Here is a 17,474-nt window from a genome sequence, read left to right as displayed (position 1 = left end):
CTACCATTCTACTTGCTCTGTGACTTCCCTGTGGTTCATATTCCTCATCTGTGACATGGGAATAATGTGACTTCCCTGTGGTTCATATTCCTCATCTGTGACATGGGAATAATAGTACCTACCTTCTGAGGTTGTTGTGATAACGGAATGATATTACATTACTAGCACAATGCCTGCCACATAGTAAGTGTTCAGTACATGTTGGTTATCACTATAGTTATTAGTAGAGTATAAGATGGCAAGGTATTGCTTCTACCTTGTGTGTTGGTGTGGGAGATGGCAAACATTAAAGGTAGAGGAGATAAACCAGTGAACTGATAGGATAGAATATCTAGGTGCCCTATGAAATAATACATATTAAGCACCTCTTCAAGGTGGCATGGTATTTAGCAGGAAATAAAACAAAGACTCCTCCGCTGATGAAATTTACATCCTTCTCTCCCTCTGTCTTCTCTTCCCTGCAGGAGGCATTGCCACCATTGCAAACAGCGAAAGCACAAAGGAGATTCCCAACTGCACTAGTGTTTAACACCAACAAGCCACGTGGTCAACCATCTTTCTGACTTTTTATTTTTTATTATTACTATTATTATGGGAAAACATTAAAATGCCTTTTTTACCCTTTGTTTACCAAGGGCCCCTTCATAAATACCAGGCAGATGCTTAGCTTTGGGAGGCAAAGACATTCTTAACTGATTGAAATAAGATAAAAAAGAATAAATGGCTGTATTTGTGCTATGGGCAAAGTACGTATCTTCCCATAGCCTTCTTGCTTTATTCTGCAAGGACTCTCCTTTCCCTTGTGGGTCTCTCTATATTGTTATTGTTAAAGTTGGGTTGGCTTTTCATTAACCTCCCATCCCCCCAAATCACCAACAAACCCCCCACCAGCACACTTCCCTAAAAGGTAAACCATTTCCCAGTTAGATGTGCAGGAGGTTAGTTGGTGGGGTGTGGACATAACTGCAAGAAGCGTGCACACTTTTGTGAAAGAGGCCCTGCCTCGTGCATGTCAATAGTGAGGCTACCGATGGCTTATTGTATATAATTACAGTGTAAATAGCTTTTTATTTCCTGAGAAATAATTTAATGTTTAGTAAAAAAGAAAACAGAAAAAAGAAAGACGCGTGTGTTGGCTTATGCACTCACCCTCAGAGCTGACCAACCCCCAGGCCTAGTTGATGTGTTGGGTTCTGGATGCTCTCCAGTTGTCTGTCACAATTAACTCTTGCATCTCTGTGTCCATGCCATAGCCAGTTTCTACTTATGTACATAAGGGGGGTGGGGGGGGCTTCTTTGGGACAATTGGTAAAGGAAGGACTATAGTAACATCGTAGAACATAGAGTCTTATTGTTCCATCAGTGACATGGAAGAAGTTGCAAGATGAAGCCCACTAGAGACTTCAGACTGAGATCCAGATGGGCGTACAAGGGTTCCCTCCAAAAAGACAACATTGAGGATATCAGCCTGAGAAAATGCTCTTCTCTAAGGAAGCCAGGCAATGGATCTGAACATGGCAATGATACTGCTTTCTGGTTGGATTCCAAAGAAATGTATAATGTTTATGGGGAATTATTGGGCTGTTCTTTAGCTAAAGATAGTGCTCTGGGCAGTAGGTGAAGCCCAGTGAGTGCCTGTTGGCATGGGAGGAGCTAGAGAGGTTGGGAGGGAGGTGGTATTTGTGGAATCATGAGTCCATGAAAATCCGGTGGGTCAAATAGGGGTCTAGTCTTTAATGATATTAGTCAAAGATGATTTTAGCAAAGCTGTGCTATTTGCTTGTCAGATATACACACCTTCCTTAAAGTCAAATGTCTGCCTTCAGTTCCCTTAAGATAGTTCTTGCCTCTGGAGTGAGTGGCTTCCAAGGCCAGCATTCTCTTTTCCAGCAGACCAGCCCTTTCACACATGTATACATGTCAGTTGTTTTCAGTAGGGTCACTTTAAGCCATGCTGTAAGCGTTTTTATTTTTTCTTTTCAGGCTCAGCCTGTGCACACTGTTTTAGAAAATGATATACTGTATATATACATGGGAGGAAAGGCTGAATTTTTACCTGTTGATATTTGTAGGATGTTGTTCACATTTCTCTCTATGAGACCCTGAGAGAAAGTGATTCTCAGAAATCTGACTGACTGCAGCTTAGATCAGGATTAGGTGTATTTCTCAAGATCGTGCTTTTTTGTTTCAAGGGTTAAATGGGGCAGACAATTGCAATACTTGTACTACACACTGGAATACAAATGCATGAGTCATATCTATATATACAGTATATGTACATATACTGTTCTTGGTTTTATTGTTCCATTTGAATATTTCTACTGTATAAAAAAAAGACAGTGGTTTTGAAATTGTTGAAAATAAATGTATTTTTGTACATCAAAGCTACATATCTGTCTGAGATTTCTTTGGGCAGTTTTCTTTATCTATTGTACCAGCCAACTATTGCTGCAGTAATGATACATGGCAAAAAAAAATCTAGTAGCTTATAAGAACAGATATTTATGCTCTGCTCTCAAGTCTTCAGGTTGGCTGTGGTTTGGGGGAGCTCAGTCAAGACTGACCGAGCTCTCCTGAGCTAGCTTGGATGCAGGCTTCAGTCACTTCAGGTCTGCTCAATGAGTTGTCATCATTCTGAGACCAGCAACTCCCCAGGGTATGTTTTATTTCATGGTGAATTACAGAATTCCAAGTGAGACCAGCAGAATACTCTATGTTCTAACATCTTGGTTCAAAATGGTCATTCTATTTACCTGTCACCCACTTTCCATTGACTAAAGAAAACTACATGGCCATGGCCAACATCAATGGTCCAGGGAAATAGACTCTGCCTACTGTGATGTAAGCCACTCCTAAGTTACATGACAAATGGTGTGGATTTATAATTCCAGTTGACAGAGGGCATGGAAAATTGATAGCAATAGTTTAAGCTACTGATTCACTTTCTAGGATCCCTCATTTTCTATGAACTCTTATTAGATGAACTATTTGAATCAGTATCCAAGTTTCCCATTCCAATGTTTGTGGCCAGGATTTCTGAGCAGATGTTTGGGTATCTATATGGACTTTGAGTCTGACCCCAGGTCCCAGTGAGTGGTAAAGGTGTAGTGCCAACTCATGTCTTGAAGATTTCAGCAGAAAAAATAAAAACAGAAGAGGAAGTCAGCAAGACATATCTTCTTCCCCCCAACCCTGCTTTTGTATGCTGGTTTCTGTTTATTTGTTTTGTTTTTATTATTATTTAGGAGCATGCTGTTTGATGCATCACAACAGTAATGAATCTCTTGCCCAGCGCTGAGTAGGAATTTGGGAGGGTAAGTGAGTGACTCGTCTACACATTAGGTAATAAAGAAACAGGAACTAAGTATCTAGAATAAGGGCTATAAGTTGGATGTTTTAGCAATTATAGTGTTGAAAATATGTGATAAATTTCCATGGATCAAAGATAGCCAAGAAACCAGAATGCTTTGGTCAATCATTTGCTTCCATATTTTAGATACTAACTAGCTATTCTGGAGTCATATGTTCTGAACTCAAATTGAAGATGTAGGCTCTTTTTTATTTGCAATGTATTTAAAGTTATTCTTAGTATAACTTTTCTTTAGTTATATTTACTTTTTAACAACTATGCTTCCTCAAATATTGAGAAGTTACTTTATGATACCGCTGAAAGAAGTAACAGTGGGTTTTTTGCAGTCTCACTATGGTTCATACTTAAAGTGCCTGCAAATCTTCAAGGGATTTTTTAATGGTCTTGAGCTTCCCAAATAAAGTAAAATGTCTAATATTCTTGTCCCAAGTCAAAGGTGCATTCTCTAAATGTATTGTTTTTTGCTTTCCAATGGTATCTGAGTTCTTACCATGTTAAGATACTATGTCAGATTGATAAAATTGCTCCACCAGGTTAAAAGAGACAAAAAAACATAAAGTGGTAAAAGAATAGGAGATCATTGGTTCATTCGGCTGAGTCATGCTAAGAATATAGCCTCCGTATCCACCAGCAGCACAGTTATCTCAGATTTCTCAGTACTAGACAGGCAAAGGCTGATGGCAGAGGGTGTGCTTGACTTGCACTTGCTTCTATGTTGGATTTCTCATGAGCAGTGAGGACATGCTTTGCTTCAGAATTGTTTTCTCTAAGGCAATCCTAGAGCTTAGGAGTAAGCCCTCAGAAGCATTCTGTGGCTGGAGCCCAGCTATCAGCACCATAGGCAGGTTCTCCGAGGATTCTCATGTGCACTGATGTTTGAGAAGAACTGCTATATCTGCCACAAAATATTTCAGGAAGCGTTACTGGGGAAAGTCACCTGCCCTGGCTTCTGTTACCATGATACACAGCATCTTAATTTACAGAAGTGAGAACCGCTTCCAAATTTATTCATTTCCTTCTGGGCAACAGCTGCAACTCTGAGAGAGTGACTTAATTGAGTTATCGGAAACAAAAACATACTATGAATAAGGTGGTGATGGATTGGGCCTAGGAAAGAATATTAAGCCAGGAATTAGGAGATCTCTGACTTTCAGCAAGTCATCTGAACCACAATTTCCTGGTTTGTAAAAGGAATACACTTTATGGCCTGCCTCACTGGCTAGCTTTGCTTTTCAGAGTTTACTGAGAGATGACTAGGATGGGCAGTATGTAGGAGAACCCTCTCCTTCTGTAGAGGAATATACTGAGACTCAGAGAGGAAAGTGACTCCCCGGAAGTTGCACAGAAAATTAGTGCAGAGCTGAAGCTGGAATCCAAGTCTTCTTTCCGCCATATGGCTCCCTAACAAGTGCAAAGCTGATTAAACTGCAGATCATTGAGCATCAGTAGGGAGCCCAATGGATATGCCAATATGGCTCCCATTTATAATGTCCATAAAGGCTGAGATTCTAACTTGCCAAGTGTGCTTATTATTAGGTGGCTTACAGCCCTCTATATGCTGTTGCCCTGCGGACACACTTGTTTAGCAGCTCATGGCTTGAACTGAAGTGAGGCTGCTCAACAGACAGCCACCAGGCCCCAGCTTCACATGCTGTCATGCTCACCTTTTAGAGTGGTTGGCCTCATTCTAACACACACACTGGATCCTGCCAAATTCTCTTGTCTGCTCCAATGGTACTGTCAAAGGAGACCAGATGTAGACCAACGATTGCCTTTCAAAGCACCATGGCATCATGATGTCCCTGAAACTTACAGTAGTTACCATGCACAGTCACTGAATGCCCTTTAAAATAGGAGAGCCTGGCCAGAGTTCAATTCAATCGGAGACTGAGAATCTCAATAAAACTTGGATCCACCACTTTTAATTATCTGAGGCCCAGAGGGGTACAATACCATAATCAGGGCCCAGTTTCCCTAGCTGCAAATTGACAATAAAGGCATCTTTCTCACAGGGTTGGATCTCAGATCAAATGAGATAATTTGAGTAAATACACAGTGACTAGGGCTTGACTAATACTGAATAGAATCTGAGGGTTTCTAGTTTTGACATGGTGGATCCTTTTCCTCTGCCCACCGCCCCCCCGCGCCCCCCTCCCCCCCAGCCTCAAGTTGTAAAAATGATCTGAACCATCTCCCACCTAGGGCTGTATTCCCAGGGAAAGAATTCAGAATTACCTGGGGTGACATACCATCTCCCCCAGCTCCCCTTCAGACGGAAGATAATTTTGCTTAAAACTCACTATTAACACCTTGATTCCAAAATTCACTGCTGCTTTTAGTGTGTGTGTGTGTGTGTGTATAGTATTTTTTTAATACAACTGATTTAATTTTCCTTGAACCATTTGGAAGGGATAAGGAATGTATGCTTCTAATCAGGGCTGCCAAAAATGTCTCATAAAATTAGACTGGAGGCTCTCAGGTTCTGAAACAGGTTCACTTTTGCCAAATGCAGTACAGCCTGGAGGTAGCCATGCTACAGGGACAAAAACACCTTGGCCTTGTTTCTTGATGGGTTTGCCTCCAGTATTTAGAACTTGTTTCTTGGTGACTCTTCCTTCTCATACAATGCTCTTGTGATGATGTGTGCAGTTTCAGGTCCTGGGGTCCCTCAGAACCTCTCTGAGGGTCATTGACCTGAGCTCCTCATCTTCACCCATTGAAATGTTCAGATGAAACAGTTATTTGTAAGCCTAGAACGTTTATAGATCCGGAGGTACCAAGGACATGGTTTCTTGCCTTCAATTCTAGTCACAGCTTCAGGAGAGCCCCTTCAGAGCGTGAGCACAGGATGTAGATTCTTTTCTAATGTCAGGAAAGACAGGAAAATAGATCATGACAGGCACGTGTGCCATCTGTCACTGCAGCTGAGTCTCTGGGGAAGGGCCCTGTTTGCAGCTATTACAAATGAGCCAGATAAAGCAAGGCCTTCAGTAATTTGCTCTTGAGAAAGTATGTGGTCTGGTCCCTGAGGGACAGAGACTTCCTCAGCTGAAATGTCTGTGTTCAAAGTATCCCAGTGTGCTGAAGGCTGTTGAGCTCCAGGGATCTCTCCCTACCAAGAAAGCCCTATGTCTCCTCCCTGGAGCCTCTCCCACAGCTCTTCTTATGATGCAGGGTCTTTTGTTGCTTATTCTCCCTTGCAAAGGGTTATTGCTGTCACTCTTCCAAGAACTGGCTGCTGTTAACGTTGTGTACCAGCATGGTGGACAGGAAGAGACAGGAGGCTATGCAGACGCAACAGAGGCAGAGCAGAATTGTTTTTCTTGTCATTAATCTGCCTTTCTCAGTTTCTAGATAAAATCACCTGGGAAGCACATAACTGTCTCCATAAATAACACACCTGGTCCTTGGACCCCTGAATGGTTTTCTTGCACTGACCTTCCAAAATCTTATGGTTCACTTAGAGAATTTCTGGGCTTCTTCCATTGGCAGCTGGAACATTCTGAGGGAGGAGTGCCAAGGGAAGAAGAGAGGAGATATGATCCTGGAGAACTAAAGCTGATTTTTGTTCATTACAAAGCTTTACTTGATACATTCTCATTTCAACCTGTCAGTTTCAGATTCTCTTCTGTGAGGGGAAATTGCAGATGATCCCAGATTTCTAATCTATTTATAATGGTAACAAGACAACTCCAGGCAGCATGTACGCATCATGAGCTAATCATGCTATGATATGCCTCGTGCCTCCTAATTAGTGGCATGGTGGTTGCCTAATGATCAACTTGGAGCCTCAACCAGCATTGAGGATGGGGGGAGTAGGGGAGAAAGAGCTCTGAGCCCAGTGGATCTCAGATCTTGGCAGACTTTCCAACAATAGGTGGACTTCACACCTCGCCTTGATATGCATCTGTTTTAAAGAGGCAGCCACCACTTCCATGGGTGCCAATAGGAACATGGCAGGTCTCCAAACCCATCTCCTTTCTGTCTAGGAGCTCTCCATAGCAATGTGCTGATCTTCCAAACATTCTTGGCTTAATGATTTATACCTTGCGATTGGCAACATGTAGAAGAAAAATAAATTAAATGTGCATCTGTATCTGATCAGGAGGTAAGATCCCTTTCATTAACTCATTTGTTCAAAAATGTTTATTGAAAACTTGCTCTCTGCTAGGCTCTGTTCTGGGAATATATCAATGACCAAAACACACTTCCTTTGGGTGACCATATCTTTTTTTTTAATCCAAACTGGGAGCACTATTAATAATTACTCTGGGGAAAAAAGCATGGCACTGGGCTGTCTCACGCAAACCAGGATGTCTTCTCTAACCTAAAATTCAGAGGGAGCCTAACGTCAAAGATGTGTCCATGTTCCATTTATCCTTGAACTGTTTGTTTTTCCTTTTAGATCCTGACCTATGGATGGAAATCCAAATCTCTGGGCAAAAAAAGCTATTTATGGAGATCCCCAATCAGCCCTGGAGTCCTTAGGGTGCCTCTCATTGGAGTGGCAAACCCCTACATTGTCAAGGTCAGTGTGCATAGCTCTATATGGTTTTTAAAATGATATTTAAAACATATCAGTTAATAAAAAATAAACACTGATCCTGGCTAATTTAAATAAACAAGAATTTATGGGAAGGCTAGTGGGAGGCCATGGACTCAACTCAAATCTGGAGAACATGTCTTGGAAAGAGGCAGGAAGGAAGACATCTTTGGAGGCATGAGAACCAGGAAGCATGGGACTGTTTCCCTGGCAGGTGGCATTTTACACAGGGTCTCCTCTGGAGTGAATGAACTTCAATTGTCTCTTTTATCCCCATTTTACTGAAGATTCAAAAGTCCAGATAAATTTCCTAGTTGGGAAAGTTTAGGTCGCATACTCACTGCATCAATTTTATAGGCTAAATGGTATCCCCTCAAACTTCTTATATTGAAGCCCTAACCTCCAGTATCTCAGAATGTGACTGTATTTGGAAATAAGGCCTTTGAAAGGTAGTTAAGTTAGAATAAGTCTGTTAGGGTGGGTCCTAATTCAATCAGACTGTTGTCCTTATAAAAAGAAATTAGGACACAGACAGGTACAGAGGCAAGACCATGTGTAGACATGGAAGAAGATGGTCATCTGTAGGTCAAGAAGAGATGCCTCAGAAGAAACCAACCCTGCTAACACCTTGATCTCTGACTTCTAGTCTCCACAATTGTGACATAATACATTTCTGTTTTTGACACTTGTCATAACAGCCTTAGAAAACTAAAGCCACCTGATTTGTGACACTTGTCATAACAGCCTTGGAAAACTACTAAAGAGTGAAGTAAACTGTGTAGGGCAAGCATGTAGGGGAATAAACCTATGAGTATTGCCCTGGTTTTTGAAGTGGGAGTGGAGGCATTTGAATTTACTATTCCTCTTAGACTGAATATACTAGGAGAAAAGATATCCCTCCATCACCACCCAAGGCAATAAGTGAGTGGTTATGGAAGCCCAATGGATGCTAGACAGAGCATGAATGTCCACTACAGTAACCCTTCAAGGAGTTAGTAAAACCACTATTCTTTCAATATGTATTGAGCATGGACTAAGAAACTAACTATCCAGTACTGTGTGAGGTGTTGGAATTTCAAATGTGTCTATGCAACCCCTTTTCTGGCAGATTTTAACTTTTAAGGAACACTCTTATAAGTATTTATTCAATTTTCTATAACACTTTTTAGGGAAACAAAGTGTTTTGATAATTTAGAGAGACTAACAGGGATAATTCTTCACCCCCCAGAGGAAAGGGTGGTGGTAAAATTTAACAAACAGTTATCAAAGGAAATTACATTTACACTAGGCACTAAAAATGTTGAAATTTGCTCACAGTTTTTTTTTTTTTTTTCACATTTGGAATCTTCCTTTCCCTTCTCTTTCTGGCAAAGTGATAGAGCTCTGAATGTACAGGAAGTGGTAGAACTGGAGGATGAATGGGGATGAGGGAATGGCAGGAAATGGGCTAGAAAGACAACTACGAAATAAATAAAATATCAGGGATTTGGGTTTATAACATTGTTGATCATCTGATCTGCACATAAGTTTATATTTTCTATAATATTCCAAGTTTTTATAGTAAGTATGTATTCACTTCATAATTTAAAACAATAAAGAAGAAAGTAAAAGTCACATCAAATGTCCATAATGGTGTTCCAGAGCTAGTGGGTTTCCCGGTATTTCATTAGAGTCTTTTTAATAAACTTTTAAAAAGCATAATGAGATTGTTCTGCAATCCTGATTATTAAGCATCGTTAAAATAGGAACATTCAGAGGTCAAAGATATACAATAATTTCAAAAGAGACTTGTGGAAGCATAATACCTGCTAGAGGATGGTTTATAGGTCTTCATAAGTGGAAAAAGAAGCTATAATTACTCAGGTACTTCACAATGAGTATTAAAGATACAGGAAATCATTACTCAAGATTCTTGGCAAAGCAAATGGCTTTTATGTTGCTCTTTGTGACTCCTTTGTCTTATTCCTTTCACAAAAGTAGACAAACTTTCTCGTGTAGCAATTTTGCTGGCAACATCCATCCATAAGTGATTTGCCGTTGTTAACGAAGGTTGGAACAGAACAACACCAATTAAGGTTTTAAGTGGTTATCAAACATGGCAGGCGGTTCTGCATGAAGTGTGAGGTGAAGAACTTAGCTGGAGGCAGGCATTGCCTGGTGTTGGAAGGTATTTTAAGCAGGAGGAAACTTGGGCCAAATTTCTTCTCTGAGCTTTTGTACCCACCCAACTCTCTGATATAGGGCGATGGGTAGAGGCTCAGAATTGGAACTCTGGAAGCCACGGGCCTGAATGAGAGACATTGGGTGGTAGGGTTCAAACTAACCCCCCCTCCCCAATTTTGGAAAATAGTCTGCTCTCTAAACAATTTTCCATTTATAGTATATGCTATTCCAATTGTTTATCCTTGTATTATGCAACCGCTCTTTTTTTCAAATGAAGTCCCTCCCACTCTTAGCTTTCAGATGACTTCTCAGCACAGACTCACCTAGGGCATTGCCTGTACCTTTCAGGGTGGAAGCATGATGTTGCCACAAGGATTTAGCCTTTTAAGAGCTATAGATCTGAGTTCATTGCCAGCTTCTGCCTTTATTAGCTTTGTGGTGTTGAGTAAGTCTCTAATCTCCCCATGCCTCAATTTTCTCTTTTGTTGTTTTGAAGAATATAATAATAAATATAAATGATATAACAGGTTTGGCATAAATGAGCAGCCCTTTTGCCCGTGCCCCTCTTCCCTCTGCACTTTGCTAGGACACCTGTATGGCAGAACTTTAGAGAGCCCTTGCAGGACAGAAGCACAGGAAGGCTCAGACCCCCAAGGGGGTTCCTTGCCCCCCTCAGCTTCCTGGGCCTCCGGGCCCTCTTCCAACCAAGGGATCAACCCAGCACTGCCTCTCTTTCTTTGTTCGGGAAACAATGAAACAAATGTAGAACCGAGAGCCCCTCAACCAACCCCACCAACCCATGAGTGTTTACACCTGTTCTTTTGTTGAGTCTCAGTGAAGCGCCAAGATACCAATAATTTTTAGAGGCAAAATGAGGTCTGAGACAGTGTAGGAGATAAGTGGCCAGCCTCAGACATGGCTGGTGGGCTGTCGTGGGATAAATGGCACATTTCTAAATGTCTCCAGCTGAACGTCTCCTTTTCATTATAACAGAACTGAGACCAAGCTAGGTCCTTCCCACAGCCTGTCATTAACTTTGTTATTATGGTTATTATCAGCTATGTGCCAATTTCCCTGCATCTTCGAGGATCTTTAGATGATAACATGCTGAGATTATTTTCCTCTCCTTCTTTCTCCTGTCCTCTCCCCTCCCCTGTCCCTTCCTCTTTCCTCCTCCCTCCCCCTACTCCTCCTTCCTCCTGCTCCAAAGGCCAACATTTCTTTTCTTTCCTCCTCCCAAATTGTTTTCCTTATAAAAGGATGGTAGTGATAGGAATGGGATTGCAGTAGGATGTGGGTTCTCTCTGACGGAGGGAAGGGAATAGCAATATTTGTATATTATTCACCATCCTCCCAGTTTTTCATCAGAAGTTTCATTTTTCACTAAAGTCTTTTTCTTATCTGAAAGCCACTGACATGAATATATATTGTGAAGTGAAAAAGATTGAATTACTCTTTGCTGGCTACTGCTAAGATTCATGAAAGCTCAAAGCCCCAGCTAGTCCCTAGGTGTCCCAAGCCATGGCATTTTACGTTGTTTTGTTTTCTTTCTTTCTCAAACATGCTAACAGGGTTTGTCTTTTCTATGTGATATGTGGATGATTGAAAATACACTCTGTGTTGCTTGATAAAGACCTTTGCCAATGGAGAGCAGCTCTGTCATGTGAGCATCTTTTCCAGGGGCCTGGAGATCTGGTTGAGCCAGGTTCAAAGGGGTGTTTTTAAACAGTGATGCTGACCCATGAGCTGAGGGCAGAGGCGTCTGTGTGGGGTCTGTGGCCCAGGGAGACTATGGAACACCCACATTTCAATGCAAATTACAATGCTGGTCGGTGGGCTTGTTCCCTGATAGCTGAGGTCCCTGGGCCGGGGCAGCCTGGTGGTTCTATCCACACTGCTGTTATGGAGAGGGTCTCCAAGGAGCATCACTAACAGGTTGTCAGTGTCCCATATGTTATGACAAATGATCACACACAAGGTGGCTTAAAACAATAGAAAATTGCTAAATTGCTCTCTTACGGTCCTAGGGCCCGAAGTCCAAAATCAAGGCATAGGCAGAGTAGTAGGAATCTGTTCTCTGCCTCTCTCCTAGATCCTGGTGGCTGCCCGTGATTCTTTGTGTGTCTTGGCTTGGAGATGCATCACTTAGATTTTCATATGGCTTCTTTCTGTGATTTTTTTCTTATTTCTTATAAGGAGATGTATCCCTGGATTTAGGGTCTATTCAGTTAATCAAGGATGATGTCACTGAAGATCCTTAACTAAATTATATCTGCAAACATCCCTTTTCCAAGTAAGAAACCTGTCACATTGCTAGATTCTGGGTGGATGTATCTTTTGGAGAGTCATCATTTCAGCCCATTCTTAAAAGTAAGATAAACAAAGACACAGGCAAAAGAATAAAATTGGGAATAAGCAGAATATTTGTGTGGGAACCAACATCATACAGAGGCCCTTCACCTTAGCCATCAGCATCCGAAGCCAGGCCTCATGATTCATTTCTTTTCTTTGTACTTTTCATTTATAGTGTTATTGAGGTATAATTGTCATATAATAAACTATACATACTTAAAGTATACAATTTGAGAAGTTCTGACATATGTGAACCATTACCTCAGTCTAGATAATGAGTATATTCATCATCCCCAAAAGTTCCTTCTGCTCCTTTGTAACTCTTTCTTCCCCATCAAAGCATACCAAGCCGGTGTCCCCATTCTTTGACTCTCTAAAGTGAATCTGGGCTGTCTGCTCTGGGTTTGTTCTTCTGGTCTGCATTTTGTAAACCATTATTTTTATTATTAGATGCCTTAACTTGGACAAGTCCTTTAAGCTCAGTGGCCTATTTTTTAACAAGCAATTTTTCATTGATATCTCCACCTTCACTTCTTATTGAAGGAGGAGAGAAAGTGGTGCTTTATAGTTTGATTTCACTGGTGCTTGAAGGAGAGAAGATTGGTGGAGAGGCTTCATCCATATCTAGGTTGAATCACATGAATCATTCAGGTTCCTCAAAGCATCTGTGTCAGTGTTTATGGTTCAGGTCTTAGGGATAAGAAGATGGCAGTTTGTATTCCTTTGTCCTTTCCCTTGAGACTCCTAGAAACTTGTTGGGTAGAGATGTTTAAGATAAGGACGGGGTTGGGGGGGCATTTTTTAATACTTTGGCAATAGTTCATATAAAATGCATATTGATTATAAAAGGCTTTATTCTTCTTCATCTGATGGTGGAAAGCAATTTCATGCAACTCTCTATCATCTAGAACCAATTATTCAGGAGTTAACACAATCAGGCATTGCAACTGAATTTAGAAGCTAGGGAAGGGTGTGGTGTGGGCACATGGAGAGGAGACTGTGTGGGAGATAAGGGAAAGATAAGCTGTTGTGATTGAAGACTCTCTTCCCAACACATTCATCAGCTTAACATCACTGGTACATACAAATCTATCACCTCCCCAGAATGACCCACATGCTATATTCTAGATGTACCCGAGATCATTCTAGTCTTGCACTATCTGAGCCTGGAAAGCTCTCATCCCTCTATTCATCTAAATCTTAATTACCCTGGGAGAAAGCAGCATAGACATGGCTCCCTCAACAAGCCATACTGATGACACCAGTTCAATACCTTTCACCCTTTCCTGCTTCCTACAGCATCTGTTTGCTCTGCTGCCCATATACTTGCCATGATCATCTTACTTTTCTCATCTGTTACCAGGAGGGTGGCAAGAGACAGCAGTGCCTCAGAAAGGACCCAGAACTTGAAGTCAGATGTCCTAGATTCTAGTTCCAACTCTTCTCATGTTATCTGGTTTACTTAGGCTAGCAATTCAGTCTATCTGGGCACATTCCCTGCTCTGTAAAATGTGCATTGTGTAATAATGAAGACCACAAAAGTAAAACTGGGTCTTACCTGTGATCTCTGGCTAGTGACTTGGTAAAGTGACTTAACATCACTTAGACTTAGTTTCATTTTATTTTAAAATGCAAGTAATAATATAAGTACTTCATGGTACTGATTGAGGATTGTATGAGACAATCACTCCTATTTATCGAATGCTCATCTGGATGCCTTTGATTTGTGTTGTTCGTGTGACTTGATTTGGGGCTCTCAATGAAGAAAAATATGTTTGACTTTTATAAAGTAGAAGTTGGTACTGAAAGGAAATTGTGTCTGCTTTGCATATCTTATCAAGTCATTGTATGTATCAAATGAAATAACCCATTCTGTAATGAATTTAATATACAGGCTCAGAGCTGCCACAACAATGAACTGAGTATGAAGGCAATTTCCTGGCTTCTCCCTACACCTTTATTTGCATTTCTTTGATTGCATTTCTTTGAGTGTACCCAACACCAGCATCTGTGAGTGTTAGCTGCTAATGTCTCCCAGCTGCTCCTGCCCCAGAGAGATCCCTACTCTCCTGGAAGTAACACCCCAACCCCACACCTTATGAGACAAGTCTGTGTGTAATGTATGCTCTAGACCCCGCTGTGGATCAAGTCCAAACTAAACTTAACCTGAAACTGCTTCCTTGCTCAACTCTTCCTCCCATTTCATACTTTTTCTTTTGAATCCTCTCTTCATAAATTGCATATCCCAAATCTCTGTCTCAGTGTCTGCTTCTAGGAAACCCAACCTAAGGCACCATCCCATTGGGGGTCAGATCATAAAACAAGACACTCAAAACCCTGTGACTCAAAGTGTCTTTACAGATATATGTAGGACAGCTATGCCATCCTCATCCTCAATATAATATCACAAGGAGCAGGAAAATCAGCTCCCCTAACCATCTCCAAACACAAATAGCTGAGTGTCACAGTTCAAGCCTCCAGCAGTGAGCCAGAGCAGATGACTTCTGTAAGATGAAAAGCAGTGTGTGTGTGTGTGTGTGTGTGTGTGTGTGTGTGTACAATGAGATACACAACAAGCTGGACCCTCCCACCCCCAAGGCTAAAGGACCATGGCCTGTCATAGAAACAGGCCTTAGATGGCAGGCAGTTCTTCCTCCACCAGGAATTTTCTTCTGTGGCTGCTAAGAACCTCAAACTCAATAGTTATTATTATCATCCACACACAAGTTGAGCTTTCTTGAAAGTGATTGTTTAGTGGAAACCTGTGGTGTATGAATGGAAGGCTTATGCATTTTCTCTCTCCCTACCTCTGGTCAACACTAAATGAATACTTTAAAAGGCTGTCCTGTTTCCCTCCAAATGACTGGAGAACTGCTCATGACTCTCCTCTGTGTTTTCATCACTACACAAACAGTTCAAACAGTTTTTACAGGGCCTGGCAGGAGGGGATATAAGCCACAACTTGTGAAATTTTCTTGCTAATTAAGTTTTCAACATCTCTGTTTGCTAAAGAAAGCCCTGCCATATTACCTTGTTCAATTACTGCTAATTAAGTAGGACCAGCTCATCATTCCCAAAACCATTCCAATAATTACTGTGTATTTCTATATTTTTGTTTCAATATGTCACACACACACACACACACACACACACACACACACACACACATATTTCTGTGTGTGTGTATGGAAGACATCTGGGATCTTAATGTTATAAAGAAATTGAATAGTCAAAGATTATTTTTTTTTTTTTTGTAAGAGGAAATTATTTATTAAGTGATCCTAGAAGAAATGCTCTTGGGAGTGAGGAAGCTAATGGTAACTTGCCTGGGGCATGGAGGGGGAGGGGCAAAGAAAAGGCAAGGTTGTGCTCCTGGGAGGGAGAGCCCCCATTATCTTTTATTTAATTATAAATCTAGCCTATTCTAGGTGGTTCTTTGCAACTGTCCTTCCTAATGACAATGGCTTCTCTGAAGATGATAGGTGAATGCATAACTTAGATTGTTGACTGCCTTGCTATTGCCAAATGTATGTGTTTGCTTGGGTAACACGTCTTCTGTATGATACCTTCTGCAAGGTGTAATAATGAAGACCAGGAAAATAGAACTGGGTCTTACCTCTGATCTCTGGCTGCTAACTTTGGCAAGTGACTTGACATCATTAAGCCTTAATTTATTTTCATCTCAAAATGCAAGTAATAATCGTAGGCAGTTCATGATGCTGATTGAGGATTATCTGAGATAATCACTCCCATTTATCAAACGCTCATCTGGGTAGCTTTGATGTGTATTATTCTTGTGACTTGATTTGGGACTCTCACTGAAGAAAAATATATGTTTGAGTTTTATAGGAATTAGCCAAGCTAAATCAACATATTCCTTTTTGTAAAACCAAGAGGTAGTGTTCAGATTATGGCTTTGTAGCAGAGAGAAACCAACCAGCCTGTCAAGTGTACTAGATATTGTCTGAAGTAATGAACCAATGTTTATAAACACAATAAGCTGCAAGTATCCTGTGCTCAGGCACTTGAGTACAAGCTCCCCTAGGTTTGTTTGTAGAAAATCAGGCTGTCCTTTAAAAAAAGGGCAGAAATGTTCTACTCCAAAATTGTGACTTTAGCTGCTATTTTTAATTTTCCTCTTCTGCCTTTTCCAATGAATTCTTAGCACAGAGGTGTTTCTTTTCTGTTTCCCCCTCTGAGAACTGTTTGTGGGCAATAAAGATTATGCCTTATTATGTGTGTGTCTGACATAGAGTAAGAGCTTACTTAGTAATAGATGTTTGCTGAAGGCATTGAGTTGGAATCATGAAAAGCGAGTGTGTTGGATAACAGCCTTGTCTATATTAATTATGGCTCCGTTGTTAGCCTGAATTGTGATCTTGAGTAAATTGTCTTTGGATTTGACTTTCTTCTTGGTTTCTGACTTTCCAACTGTTTAGTTCTTAGGAGGCTCCTTAGTAACCTTACTATCTGTCTCTCAGGAAGCACATGGTCTCTCATCTCTGATTTCCGCTCCCTCCCTGCCTGTCTTTATCTTTATTTTCACTGCTCTCCCAGCCCTTGCTCCTGCAAGGGGAAGGATTCAAGCACAGTTTTAGAGGAAAAATTTGGAGGTAGGGAATCTGATTATTGTAGCTTGTCTTTTTGAGCCAGCAAGTCACTGTCTCTGTTTAGATTTTGAAATGACCATCTTTGAGTAGCTCTCCATCCCCAGCCCCATTAGTTGAAACCTGGATTGAGGAATATCATGGTACAGAGCTTGGGCATCCTGCTCAGTTGCATATAAATCAGGCAACTTCTCTGGGATGGGGATGGGATGGTTACTGACTGACAGGCAATACAAGTCTCCTACTCTTCTCTTCTTCCTCCTCTCCCTCAAGCCTGCTGCATCTTTTATGAGTTAAAAATGAGCAGAGAAAATATTCTCTCTTGAAGCATATGTTCATGATAAGAGTGGGGTACTCCCTAAGCATGAAATTTAGATTACCTTCTGAGCAGAACATTAAGGAAAAAAATCAACATGCGGGGAATAAAATTAGCCATCTG

General features: G+C 41.1%; 1 protein-coding gene across 1 annotated transcript in view; it reads left to right on the top strand.

Annotated features, from left to right (window-relative positions):
- The window catches only part of SORCS3 (sortilin related VPS10 domain containing receptor 3), a 552,458-nt gene extending 550,071 nt beyond the window's left edge, over positions 1-2,387 (top strand). Inside the window, exon 27 of the mRNA XM_080641763.1 lies at positions 465-2,387. Coding sequence (XP_080497889.1) covers positions 465-529 — 65 coding nt within the window. The 3' untranslated portion in view covers positions 530-2,387. The remainder of the gene's footprint in view (positions 1-464) is intronic.
- Positions 2,388-17,474: the final 15,087 nt, after the last annotated feature.

The sequence above is a fragment of the Plecotus auritus genome (genome assembly GCF_963455305.1).
Source record: "Plecotus auritus genome assembly, chromosome: 9".
Taxonomy (NCBI): Eukaryota; Metazoa; Chordata; class Mammalia; order Chiroptera; family Vespertilionidae; genus Plecotus; species Plecotus auritus.
Note: the sequence above shows the minus strand (reverse complement) of the source record. Positions and strands in the feature narration are given on the sequence as shown.